Source organism: Ictidomys tridecemlineatus, chromosome 10, assembly GCF_052094955.1.
Source record: "Ictidomys tridecemlineatus isolate mIctTri1 chromosome 10, mIctTri1.hap1, whole genome shotgun sequence".
NCBI classification, from domain to species: Eukaryota; Metazoa; Chordata; class Mammalia; order Rodentia; family Sciuridae; genus Ictidomys; species Ictidomys tridecemlineatus.
Genome location: NC_135486.1, coordinates 143,755,564 through 143,769,150, shown reverse-complemented (window position 1 = coordinate 143,769,150; position 13,587 = coordinate 143,755,564). Strand labels below are relative to the sequence as shown.

Sequence of the window (13,587 nt, the reverse complement as noted above, 5' to 3'; positions counted from 1 at the left end):
CCCTGCAGCAGATGTGTTCCCAGCAGATCCTGTTTGCTAGAGTGAGTCAGGGCTTGGGGACACAACAGTGAGCATGAAAGACAAGATTCTCCCCTTCAGGGACCTTATTCTAGTGGGGGAGACAATTTTTTTTTTTGAAAAGGCAAACAATTAAAAACTGTGACAGGTATCAAGATCCTCTAAGTCCTGAGACAGGATTGTGGATCACCATGAATTTTCACAGGACCATCAAGGCCTCCTCTCTAGCAGGGACCACCCCGTCTCCTGCTTCCAGACTCCTCCAGGACTTTCAGGACACTGGCCCCAGACTGCCACTCTGTAGCTGAGACCTGTGTTGGTCTGGCGTTGTCTGAAGGCGCTGAATCACTGCTTGCAGAAGCAGCCCGGAACTGGGCTTGCTCACATCTCCCCTGGAGAGATGGTTCTCAACCAAGGAGAATTCACTCCCCTGGGGCATTTGCGAGTGTCTGGAAACATTTTTTGTTTTCACAACTGTGGGGGAATGCTACTAGCACACGGTGCTCAGAGGCCAGGAGCTTCTGCACACTCCAGTGTCAAGGTGCTGAGCCAAAGAACCCCGCTTGGGAGTGTTCTTGTCCTGAATTCCTGGCCACGGCTCTCTGGAACCTTCTTCTCTTTTCTCTCTTCTTAGCTGAACTTGAAAATCTTCCATCATCTGACCAGAAAAATTATTCCAGACTCTCTACCCCCTTCCCAAACTGGGAAATCCGCACAGAGCCAGACATCTCCTTGGAAACCCCTTGGCTTCATGCAGTCAGGAAAACAATGAATTTGCCAGGTAGCACAAAGCATGCCTGACGTCGGCTGGACCGGCTAGATCCACTTTTTCCCTCCACATAAAAATGATTTCTGGCCTCGGAGGCTTTTTGTGCTGTCACAAGATGTTGGCAGAGAGTTTTCCATGGCAAGTGGTCTTGCCAAAGGTCGCATCTTCCCTCTCAAAGCTGTGGCTTTCTATTCCAGCCAGGAACAGGCGCACTTTTCCGCTGAGCCAGGGTTGGTTTCGTTGGAGGCAGACCGGACGGTCGCCTTTCACAGGCCGTGCGTGGCCGGACACTGTTCCCAGGGGACCTCACCCTTTCCACACCCTGGGTGCTGGGTCAGGGTGGAAGTTTGCTTCCAACCAGATGAGGGAGGATGATCAGAGCTGAATTTCCCCCCCCGCAAGTGGAAGGAGGAAGAAAAGACCCAGTAGCCTGACTCGGCGTAGCCAGGGTCTGAAGAGCTTGGCTCAGCTTCACTCCTCTCTCCCTCCCCTGACCCTACGAGAAGGGGTTATTATGAGCCCCATTTTACAGATGAGAAGACTGAGGACAAGGGATTTGCTGGAAGCCCTCCTGCCCACCCATCCTCCAGCCATGCGATGGCAGAGCCGGGGAGTCCTGATCCAGTTTGGGGGTAATGGGGACATTTCCCCCGGCCTCATCATAACCACAATAATAGGGTTGATAATTTCAGACTCAAGCCAGTTTTATTTTCCTCTTGCCCTGCCCCAGGACATTAGCAAGATCTGGAAACATTTTAGTTGTTGCAAGTGGGGGCAGGAAGTGTGCTACCGGGGTACATATCAGGGCTGCTGGTGAACACAGGGGGCTCTCCCACCTCCCACTGCCAAGTGACTTGGAAGGAAGGTTTAGATTTAAAGAGGGAGGATGGGAAAAGGATAAATAGGTAGGTGGCTCGGCAGATGGGTGGATAGAAAGGACACATTATGTGGGTTACCGAAATTGCTCCTCGGAGTCAGCCTCTGGCCCAATGCCATTATTATCTCCACTTTACAGACGGGGAAACCAAGGCCCAGAGAGGGCTGGCGATTTGCCAAGGCCACAGCCTCGGCAGTGGAAGTGCTCATCTGGGCACAGGCCGGTGGCTCCCAGGCCTCCCCTTTGGAGGTTGTTCCAGATTGTAGGGGTGGGCAGGCTGAAGTCCGTGACCCATGACCCCTCCCGGCCTCTCACTCTCCACGTTCCCTAAGTTAGCAAGTCCTTCTCTTTCCCCTTTTGAATACCCTCCTGACTGCGTTCCTTTGTGTCTCTCCACACCAACATGGTGTGAGCCCTCCTGTCCCCCAGCACCCCAGCCTGGTCCCCGTCTGCCCTCTGAATGGCAGCCAGAGATCTGCCTGAACCCACAAACCTGACCACAGGTCTCCCCACCTAGAAGCGTCAGACGGGCAGCTTAGAGGGGTGACTTCTCTGTGACGGGCCACAGCAGGGGTGGCAGGCTGAGAGAGGAGGGCCCAAACCCACCCACAAATGTCTCTGTACATAAAGTTCTATTGGCAGCTACACCGCACCCTTCCCTGTTGCCGAGGCTGCTTTTCTGCTGCGAGGACCAAGTTGAGGGATTTCAACAGAGACCATAAGGGACTCCCTTCGGTCTAGCGGGGGCTGGCTTGGGAGACTTAAAACACACTGGAAAGATGGGGGCTGACTGGATCTAAATCTCCAGGGCCTGAATCGGGGGCCTGTGGGGTGCAGCCTGCCGGAGAACCCGGAGCTCTCAGTTCCCAGAGCAGGAATCCACCTCCCTCTGCCTTTTTGTCCCTCGAGGGCCTCGGTGGTGGGATGGGGCCCAGCCACACGGGACCTGGCTTTTCAGTCCCTCAGTTCAAACGCTGTCTCTTCCAGGAACACCCTCCCGGACACACTCAGGGATGACGTTTGCCAGTGTATGGGCACCCTTAGTCCACACCAGGTGACACCGAATTAAGCATCACACTTCTCCTGTCTAGTCCTCACAGTTGCCCTGCGGGTGGGTTATTATGTATCAATTTTACAGTCAAAAGTGCTCCGCACGGTGTCTGCAGCTAGACAGGCCTCAATGGACGTTGATCCCAGATTGCATGAGGCACAGAGAAGTTGTGATCTCTGCAAGGTCACACAGCAAGGAAGAGCAGGAGCTGGAATGTGTGGACGCAGAGAGATGGCAGAGGACTGTCCCTGGAGGCAGGGCATGTGACAGGCTTAGGCTCTCCTTGATGGTGGCACCCCACAGCATGAGGGTGTAGAACTCGGGCTGGGAGAGGGAATGAGGTGAGCCTCCCCTCCCACACCCTCTTTCCGACTGAATCCCTGCTCCTGGCCAGGGCGGGAAAGACAGGGCTGGCTGCCAGAACCGGTGCCAAGACTCCTCCCATGGGGTGACCCCCTGGGCCAATCCCCAGCGGCCCCGCCCAGCCTCCAGGATGAGCCAGACTGTGCCCAGGAGCTGGTTCCCTTGCTGCCCCAGCGTTATGGGGACAGAAGGATTAAAGTCTCTGAGGAGGGGTCTGGGTCCCAGAGCAGCCCTCCGAGCCTGGGGACCAGGCCGCGACGCAGCCCTGTGTTTGTCCTTGGGTGTGAGAGATGGCTGTGTCTGGCGGGGGCAGGTGGGGGGCCAGGTGCCGCGGCTTCCTTGTGGCCCTCTACAGGGTGTGTTTCTGGAGGAAGCCGCCATCTCCCAGCCTCACCAGCCCTGTGCGGGGCAGCCCAGAGGTCCACACACCTGCCGCATTTTCAGGCCCAACCCTGCATTCCGGCTCTGGCCTGAGGGCTGAGTCCCGGGTTTCCAAGGTTCCTCCAGGTGCATCCCCCACCCCCTGGCCACTCGGGTCCCTCTGGGACACCTTGGCTTCCATGCCCAGTTCTGCCTGCGCCCATGAGCCCAGCTCCTCACGGAGGCAGGCTCCTCGCATTGCAAATCGCCGTGTCGCCTGCGCCCCTGGTTCTTGACCCTGGCTGCATCACCCCCAAGGGTCTGAGAAGTCCCGGTGCCCAGGCCGCAGCCCAGGCCCTGGACAGCAGAAGCGGCGCGTCGGGGCGGGGCTGCGGGAGTGCTAACTCCAGTGTCCCCCGGGCCGCCAGCCTGGGAATGGCCTTTACCATTGGATGGCATTTTTTCAAAATTCTCCCTTGAAAAATACGGACATTCTTTTTGAAGGACACTGTGAATCTCTTGCCCTCCCGAGCCCCGTGAAGACGGATGAGTGTGCAGTCCGTCTGGGTTCTCCCTCACCTGTCCCTGTCGCCTCACCGGGTGGCCTGGTCACTCTTTCTCCCAGGACGCCCAGGGTAATTGTCCCGCGGCTCTCTGGGTGCAGTTGTGTCCTCATCCGCGTGCGTGGTGTCTGGCAGATATTTAATGCTTTCAGGAGAGATCATGTGGTCTTGTGCCTGGGCCGCCTGCGCTCCTCACCCGGCTCCTTCCAGAGGCCCAGTGCCGAGGCCGGGCCAGCTGAGCCTCCTCATGGAGCGCTGGATGCCTACAGTCATGGCACCCAGTGGCTGTCAGCTGGCTGCCCACCAGGGGCGACCCTGCGAGGAACGTGTGTGACCTGGGGGTCACGGGTGACAACTTCCTACAGTGTATACCCAGGACTGACTCACGGGGACGCGCAGGTCCCCAAGGTGGGTCTGGTCCCATTGACTCGCTCTCCAAAAAGGCCACCCGGGATGGGGGTCCTGCTGGCTTCCTCCTCAGCAGAAGGTCCTGGCTGCTGTCCCTGGCCACCCACAGTGGTCTGCTCCTGGCCTGGAGGTGGGGGCCGCTCTCCCCAGGTTCTGGAGCTCTGGGGCCCCCCGGCTTTCAGGACTGGAGGTGGCTGCGGGAGCTCCCCTCTGAGTGACGGGGCTGGACAGAGGTGACGGGAAGGTTTTGGGCAGTGTCCACACCCGCTGCGGCCTGGGCTGGGGGCGCATCACCAGATGGCTCTAGAGTGGAGAACCCCGAGGTTCTGGAAAACCCTCAGACGGTTCACTCCAGGGGGCTGCCGAGGGCCATGGGGGCGCAGACTGCAGACGGTCCCCCGGGCCCAGCACCCGCCCTCCCCGGGCACCACCAGGGCCCTCCCCAGCTCCGACGTGCTCCCTCTCCCGCACGCTGGATCTTCCTGGGACACCCAGCGGGACTTGGGTTTCCCAAATGCGGTCTCTCTGGAGTGTGTCCTCGACTTTGCCGTACCCTGTGCTCCAGGACTTACGGGCACCTTGGTTTAAATGTCACTTCAAGTTTTTAAAAACACATTTATTTAGAAGAGTCACTGTCAAGGCCCGGCAGACCGTGAGCACTCGGTCAGAGCCTGTCGCCCAGGAGCCCGGCGGTCCCACGCCTGCTCCTGCCCCTCGAGGGAGACGTCCTGGGGGTGGCCAGCAGGTTTGAAGAGGAAGTGGCCAGAGATAATGGTCTCACGTTCCTCATCTAGAATCAGGGAATGTTGCTGGAACCTTCCGCAGAGGATTGATTTGCACCTCTAATGAGATGTCCACGTGAGGGTCCCGGTGCCGGCCTGGCCCGGAGCACCTGGGTGGGCATCCAGTGTGGCTGCACCCGCGAGGGTATCCAGGCCTGAAGTGCCCCCCACCCGTGTGCGGCACACCAGAGGGACAACAGCAGGCAGAAGGGACGGAGCTGCTGAGTGGAGGAGGGCGTCGTCCCGCCACGTGGGAGGTTGCAGGTGTCCACAGCATTAAAGGAGCAAAGGGAAGTGAAACGTGTGCAAGGTAAAGGCCACCAGGAGGGGACTGTGTGCCTGTCCCAGCGGGCCCTCCACCCAGATCCTTGCTTGCTGCTCAGGAGGGCCCACACCGGGAGCCCTGGGCTTGGTGACAGAGCACCTGCGGGAACGCCCTTCCCTGGCCCAGGACCAGGCCTTGTTCGAGCGCCAGGCCCTGGTGAGGCTGCCCAGCCCTGAGCAGGGGCACCAAGGGCGAGGACCGTGAAGGAGGCCCAGGGAGGGCAGCCTCAGCCATGTCCCCCTTTCCACCCCAGCCACGGGACGTCCAGATGGCGGGGTGCAGGCTGGTCCCCCAACAAGACGAGCACTGGGCCGTGGGGACCACGGAGCACTTGTCAGCTGTGTGAGGTGCATTCCCCCCACACCAGGCCCAGGGGGACCTCTGACGGCCCCCAGAGCCCTCCCCCAGGAGAGTCCGCAGGACTTCCAGGAGGGGAGAAGTGCTTACGTGGCACCCACACCCCGGGCCACAGGGGCCCACTCTAGGGCCACTCTAGGGCCACCATCGAGGGCTCGCTCTGTTCTGGGGGCTCCCTGGGAGCTGGGTGGGGCCAGCCTCCCCCCAGGTGTGCCGTGGAGGAGGCTGGGCGGCCTCCGCCCACTCCTAGCTCAGCCGCCCGTCTCCACTCACCCGCGAGAAACAGGCCTCTCCTGCTCGCGAGGCGTCAGACCGTGTTTCCAGGCTCTGCTCCTAAGCCGACAGGGAACCAGGGCTTTCACACTTGGGCAAATTGTCTTTTAAGCCATTTCTTGGTGCCTGCAGCAGGTGCCTGTGACTCACTGAAACCGCCATCCTCAGGTGTCTGGGTGTTTGACAGCGTAGACAAGGGGGAGGCACGTGACTGGAGAATGCTTACAGGCGAGGCCTGGGGTTGTCGCACCGCCCGACCCCACCCAGGAGCACCGGCACGCTCATGTGGAGTCACTTTGCTCCTATCCCAGAACCTTAGGAATGTAGGTCCATATTATTTGGGGGGCAGACTGTTCCCAGATTTTCCTGTGCATAAGAACCGTGGGGGAGCGGCTGACAGTGCAGCCTTCTGGATCCCACAGCCAGTCGTGCAGCAGTGTTCAGCTACTACTGTGGCTTACCAGATGCGCAAAGGAGAACGCAGCACACCCCCCAGCCCTCAGCATCAGGCCGACAGTAAATCATTCCGAGGTCAGTCTACCTCACGCGGTGGGCGAGGTCTTCGTCCGTGGGGGAGTTATCGCAAGGTACCACGGAGGAGGAGGCTTATAAACAATGAAATTTATTTCTCACGGTTCCACAGGCCCAAGTCCACCACAGGGTGTCAGTCGGCCGGTTCCCCTGGGGGCCGACTTCTCACGGTGGAAGAGATGGAGGCAGCTCTCTGGCCTCCGACAAGGGCACTAGCCCTGTTCACGAGGGCGCCATTCTCATGACCCAATCACTTCCCAAATGCCCCGCCTTCCAGTGCCAACACGTTGGAATTAGGGTTCCATCACGTGAATTTTGGGAGAATACATCCAATTGGCTCACCGTGGGACGCACACTGAAAAGTGGTGAGGTGTTTATCTGAAATCCAGCTTTAACTGGGTGTCGTGTAGTTTCACTGGTCCCTTTGATGTCATGGATCTTCTCTCATTCTCCGGCCTTTCTGTCTCTCTCCAGACCTCCATGACTTTGATGATGGGAATTTCCTCATAGGGTTTCCATCATGGTTTCTTTGAATTCATACTCCTCATTTATTGTACCAGCAGTCAAAATAGAAAAGGCATTCACTGGTTGTTGTCTGGTGTCAAGATGGCGGGCACAGAGAGCGAATGCCCCCCACAGAATGGCAGGCCAGTCTCAAGCAGTAATCCCAGTAACTTCTTGTGACTGGGGGAGCGGTGAGGGGGCCTCTTAAATGCTCTTGTTCTCTGGGCCAAGTGAAATTGATAATGGATAATATCTGCACCTCCTCTGGGCTCTGGGGCCACCTGGCTGGGTGCCACCTCTCGGCATGTGAGGACATGGGTCTTCACCATGGGGTCCTACCAGCACAGCCCTCCCACCCAGAGCCTCCTTGCAGAAAATAGAGCTGCTCAGAGAGCTGGGCCACTGGGTGACAGCAGTGTGTGTGCCGCCTGTTTAGTGTGGGCTCCATCCCTGGTGTGTCTATAGGGGCCAGGTGCAAGCTTGGGCCCTCCTGGTACCGGGCTGGCCGGGCGTGCCCATTCTTTAGCAGTGCTCTCATTCTTTATTGTGGAAATTTCCCTACACACAGAAGCAGAGAGAATCACTCAGAAGACTCCCATGTCCCAACACAAGTGACAGCCCTTTTCCAATCTTTCCTTGTGACTACCTGGTTCTGATTTTCCTTGCCTCTTCCGTGGAGATCCAGCAGGCTTCTTATCAGGAGCACAGCCTGATGCACTGTGCTGATGAGGTCGTTCTTCCCGGGTTCCTACCTGCAGAACCTCCACGCAGAACAAGACTCAGAGCGGCCCACCCCAGCAGGCTCCTCCGCCCCTGCTGGGGATCTGAACTTCCCCAACTGTAGGGCACAAGGGTGGCATGTGAGTGGGCGAAATGTTTCTGTGGATAAGCTGAAAAGTTTCTCTCTTTCTTCTCCACTTACTGACCTAGTTACTGGGAATGGTAATAAGATTGTGAAATAGACACGGAGCAGCAGCCCACACTAATTCCCGTGAAAAGGGCCTTGGAGATGGGCGGCTGTTCTGATTCCTCCATGTCAATCCTCAACCCCCCTTCCCTGTCTTCCCACGGAACACTGACTGGCTGCATCCATGGACACTGGAGATCCAAGGCAAGACCTTGGATCTCGGCACTGCCCATGCCCAGCATTCACAGTGTGGGCTGCGATGGCCAGAGGTGCCAAACCTGCTCCCCAAGATCCTCTTAGGGTGAGGACCCTCACCACCAAGGTCCAGGGGTGGGGCAGGAGTCATTAAGCACTTCCTCGGGCTCCCTGAGTTGGCCTTAGCTCCCTGCAGGCCCAAAGTGGGAGGAGCCAGCGAGTCCATGGGTGGTGATGGCCCCGTGGTCCGCACAGACGCTGCAGGAGATCTTCCAGGCGGAGAACACCATCATGTTGCTGGAGAGGGCCATCATAGCCAAGGAGTGCCCGCTGAAGGTGGCGCAGACCAGGCTGGCATGCCGGAACCGGCGCCCCAGCGTGGAGCTGTGCAGGGACATCCCGCAGTTCAAGTGAGCGGAGCTGGTGGGCTGGGGGACACTTGGGCACCTGGGGGGGAGGGGGGATCGCCGTCCTGCTCCACAGCACTCCCTCCCTGCCCGGGCACCGGCTCGAATCACTTATCACCAGGGGTTAGTGCTCTGTGCTCAGGAAACCTCGCTGTCCTCCAAAGCTGAGGAGAAATCAGCCTTCCAGGTGGACCTGGTGCCTGGTGGCCTCCCTTCTCTCTCCAGGCTCCCCCCTCCCTGACTCCCATCTCCCTGAGCTCCCCCCTCCCCCTCCATGAGCTCCCCCCTCCCTGAGCTCCCACCTCCCCCCCCTCCCTAAGCTCCCACCTCCCTGAGCTCCCACCTCCCTCCTCCCTGACTCCCCCCTCCCCCCTCCATGAGCTCCCAGAGCTCCCCCCTCCCTGTCCATCATTCAACTGTCAACGGACACTGGAGTAGCAGTTGCCACCCCTGGTGTAGTGAGCAACGGGTCTAATTCATACCTTTTGGTTCAAACACTGTATTCAGTTTTTTGATTACAGGCCAACGGTGGAATTGCTGGCCGCATAGAAAGTCCATGTTTAACTTACCAGGAGCCTCCATATCGCTTTCCCAGCCTCTGCTTACTGTCCTGTTCCTCATGCCATGGCCCCTGGCAACCCTCCTCCCTGTGCTGCCCTCAAGGGCTCAGCCTCCCAGTCTGCTCACTGCAGACTCCCACACCAGCCCTCCCCCATCACTGCAGACTCCCACACCAGCCCTCCCCCATCACTGCAGACTCCCACACCAGCCCTCCCCCATCACTGCAGACTCCCACACCAGCCCTCCCCCATCACTGCAGACTCCACACCAGCCCTCCCCCATCACTGCAGACTCCCACACCAGCCCTCCCCCATCACTGCAGACTCCCACACCAGCCCTCCTCCCCTTCACTTCAGACTCCCACACCAGCCCTCCCCCATCACTGCAGACTCCCACACCAGCCCTCCCCCATCACTGCAGACTCCCACACCAGCCCTCCTCCCCTTCACTGCAGACTCCCACACCAGCCCTCCCCCATCACTGCAGACTCCCACACCAGCCCTCCCCCATCACTGCAGACTCCCACACCAGCCCTCCCCCATCACTGCAGACTCCCACACCAGCCCTCCCCATCACTGCAGACTCCACACCAGCCCTCCCCCATCACTGCAGACTCCACACCAGCCCTCCCCCATCACTGCAGACTCCCACACCAGCCCTCCTCCCCTTCACTGCAGACTCCCACACCAGCCCTCCCCCATCACTGCAGACTCCCACACCAGCCCTCCCCCATCACTGCAGACTCCCACACCAGCCCTCCCCCATCACTGCAGACTCCCACACCAGCCCTCCCCCATCACTGCAGACTCCCACACCAGCCCTCCCCCATCACTGCAGACTCCCACACCAGCCCTCCCCCATCACTGCAGACTCCCACACCAGCCCTCCCCCATCACTGCAGACTCCCACACCAGCCCTCCCCCATCACTGCAGACTCCCACACCAGCCCTCCCCCATCACTGCAGACTCCCACACCAGCCCTCCCCCATCACTGCAGACTCCCACACCAGCCCTCCCCCATCACTGCAGACTCCCACACCAGCCATCCCCCATCACTGCAGACTCCCACACCAGCCCTCCCCCTCCTCACTGCAGACTCCCACACCAGCCCTCCTCCTCCCCAACGTGCGTGCTTCTGTGTTGAAGGACCCAACCCACCTGGCCCTTCCCCTGCCCTCTCCCCAGGCTCGTGAACGAGGTGTTCACCATTGACGACACCCTGCAGACCCTCAAGCTGAGGCTGCGAGAGACCCAGGACACGATACAGCTGCTGGTGATGACCAAGTCCCGGCTGGAGCACGAGCTGGCCATCAAGGCCAACACGCTGTGCATCGACAAGGAGAGGTGCATGTCCATGCGCAAGGCCTTCCCCAGCACGCCCCGCCTGATGGGCCACACCTGCTCCGCCCCCGTCAGCCCTTGCGCCTGCTCTGCTCGGGTGTGTTAAGGGCATGCAGTTTGAAAAGACCCCGAAATAAAGTGTCATTTACTCCCTTTCCTCCTATCATGAAAAAAAAGTATATGTACATGTATATATAAAGAGCCCAAATAAATGTGCCCCAATCAAAGACCCTGGGACTCGTCTTGCTTCACATGCTTCACGATGTTCCCTCCGTGGGAGCCTGGGGACTTGCAAGGCTGCGAGAATCCCCAGAAATGAGAGGCCCCTCCCTCTCCTCCCCCCCCCCCCCCCCCCGTCCCTCTTCCCTGTCTGTCCCCTTAGAAATACCAAGTAGGCCGGAACTCAGAATCCAAAGCCCAGTTTATCACCTGGTGCCCATAGCCTTGAACAAGCGCCTAACCTGGGCACCGCATTTATGAAAAGAGGTCAGTGGTAGAGGTGACTGGTAGCACGTGGGGCAGTGCAAATAATAATAAAAATCATTGTTACTTGGAGTCACAAGTCCTAGGCTTGAATCCGAGCTTTGATAGGGTGTTTTATAAATTGTAGGAGGGAAAACAGGCAAAAATTTAAAAAAAATTTTTTTTGGTTCCAGGAATGAACTCAGGGCCACTTAACCATTGAGCCGCATCCCTAATCTTTTTCTGTACTTAGAGACAGGGTCTCACCGAGTTGCTTAGGGCCTCGCTAAGTTGCTGAGGCTGGCTTTGAACTTGGGATCCTCCTGCCTCAGCCTCCTGAGCCACTGTGGGTACAGGCTTGCGCCACGGCGCCTGGCAAAATCAATTCTTTGGGCAGGTAGAGCCGAGGGAAGCTTTGAGGAAAAGTGCGTGAACTACCCACGAGCCAGCAGTTCCGCCCCAGGTGTACACCCGCCCCAGGTGTACACCCGCCCCAGGTGTACACCCGCCCCAGGTGTACACCCGCCCCAGGTGTACACCCGCCCCAGGTGTACACCCGCCCCAGGTGTACACCCAGGGCGTTAAAGCCGGGACTAGCAAACGCGTGCGCAGGGCACTCGGCTGCAGTCACAAGTCAACGGGAGGAGCAGCCCAGAGCCCCTCAGGGGTGCACAGGAAGCAGAGGTGGGCGTCCACAGGAGGAGCGCTAGCGGGAAGGGAGGGAGCAGGAAGACAGTGGGTGGAAGTAGGTCACTTGCAGGGACCTGGATGGAACTTGAGGCCATTATGTCAGGTGAAACCAGGTCACCTGTGGCTCTCATGTGGAAGCTAGAGGGGGTCTAGGAAAGGAAGCGAAAGATGGGGGGGTCTCATGAAGATCCAAGGGAGCTCGGTGGGGTTCAGAGAGGGAGGGGGGGAGGTCCATGGAGGGAGGGGGAGGGGCGGGGGGAGGTCCTGGGAGGGACCCCGGGGGGAGGGGCGGGGAGGGGAGGTCCCCAGAGCGGCCTTGGCCAGATCGGGCTGTAGCGTGTGACCAGGTGGCGATGGGACCCACCACTCTGCCCAACGACTGCGCACCCATAAAAACGCGGACAGAGGAAGAAGAGCCGGGCGGCCGCGTCGGGGTAGAGGACAGCGAAGCTTCCAGAACCGCGAGCTGGTTCAGGGGGTCTTAGAGGGCGAGAGGTCAGCCGACGGTGGGATCTGGGCAGGCGCAGGGCCGGGGAGGAGGAAGGGGCAGAGGCGGAGCAGAGCCCCAAGGAGCGGAGCCGGGGCACCGTGGGCGGGGGCTGCAGAGCCTGGTCCTGCAGGGCCTTGGTGAGAAGCCGCGGGCCCCTAGGAAGCAGGTGTCCCGGACACCGCGCGAGTGGACACCCGGGCGCGCGCTTTTGGAGAGGAAGTTCACCATCACCGTCCAGAACCTTAGTCCTGTCCACAGCCTTGGACTTGTGAATGTCTTCCTTAAGGCTCTACTTAAAAAGAAAAAGAAGAGTAGTGTTCTGTTTAGATCATGGGAGACCCTGACGTCGGTCCCAGGGCAGGGAGGGCCGCTAAGTGAGGGGGAGCGCGGGCAAGTCCAGAGCTGAAGTGAGGAAGGGCGACAGGCCTGAAGGCTTGGGGTGCAAGACGGCGACTAGGACCGTCCTCGGGGGTGCGGAGAGCACAGCAAGCAAGGTGGCATTGAAGGCCAGGCCCGGTGGCGCGCGCCTGTCATCCCAGCGGCTAGGGAGGCTGAGGCAGGAGGATGGCGAGTTCAAACCCGGCCTCAGCAAAAGCAAGGCGCTAAGCAACTCAGTGAGACCCTGTCTCTAAACAAAATACAAAAACGGGCTGGGGATGTGACTCTGCGGTTAACTGGGTTCAAGCCCCAGTACCAAAAAGTAAAAAAGATTGCACTTCACGTACCAGAATGTCTAGGGAGGGCACCGTGAGCAACAGCTGGGTTTTGTTTGTGAGTTTTTACAAACCTTCTATGGTGAATGTCATTCCTTTTAATCAAGAGGAAATGCTTTTCTTAAGCTCCTTATTTTGCAATAGATTTAGAATTGTAAGAAGACAAAGTGACAGAGATGGTTCAGGGGTCCCTGTTCCCTTGACTTGGTCGGTTCCCCTCAGGTTTACATCTGGCAAAGTCATTTGTGACGGGCACCTGTCAGAACCAAGAAATCCACAGGACACGTTGCTACCAACTCAACCCCAGGTTTAGCTGGATTTCGCCAGTTTACCCTCTCCTGCCTTCTTCTTGTTCCGAGATCCCATTCTCCTTCTGCTCCGTCTTCCTGGGTCTGACGGTTGCCCAGTCTTTCCTGGGTGTTTGAGGCCGTGATAATTTTACAAACATCAGACGAGTACTCTGGGATCTGGTCTGTCTGGCGTTTTCTCAGGATCGGCCGGAGATGGTGGGTTCTGGGAAGAAGGCTCCCTGAGGCGAGGTGCCCTTTCTGCTCCGTCACAGTGGGCACACGAGGTCCTGCGCCGTCCCTGAGGATGTGAGCCTGTGTGTCTGCGGCTTCTCCACCGTCAGTTCCTCTTT

General features: G+C 58.8%; 1 protein-coding gene across 1 annotated transcript in view; it reads left to right on the top strand.

Moving 5' to 3' along the window:
• The window catches only part of Tekt5 (tektin 5), a 35,114-nt gene extending 24,295 nt beyond the window's left edge, over nt 1–10,819 (top strand). Inside the window, exons 6-7 of the mRNA XM_005327175.4 lie at nt 8,539–8,693; nt 10,437–10,819. Of these exons, the coding sequence (XP_005327232.2) occupies nt 8,539–8,693; nt 10,437–10,698 (417 nt within the window). The 3' untranslated portion in view covers nt 10,699–10,819. The remainder of the gene's footprint in view (nt 1–8,538; nt 8,694–10,436) is intronic.
• The last annotated feature ends 2,768 nt before the right edge of the window (nt 10,820–13,587 follow it).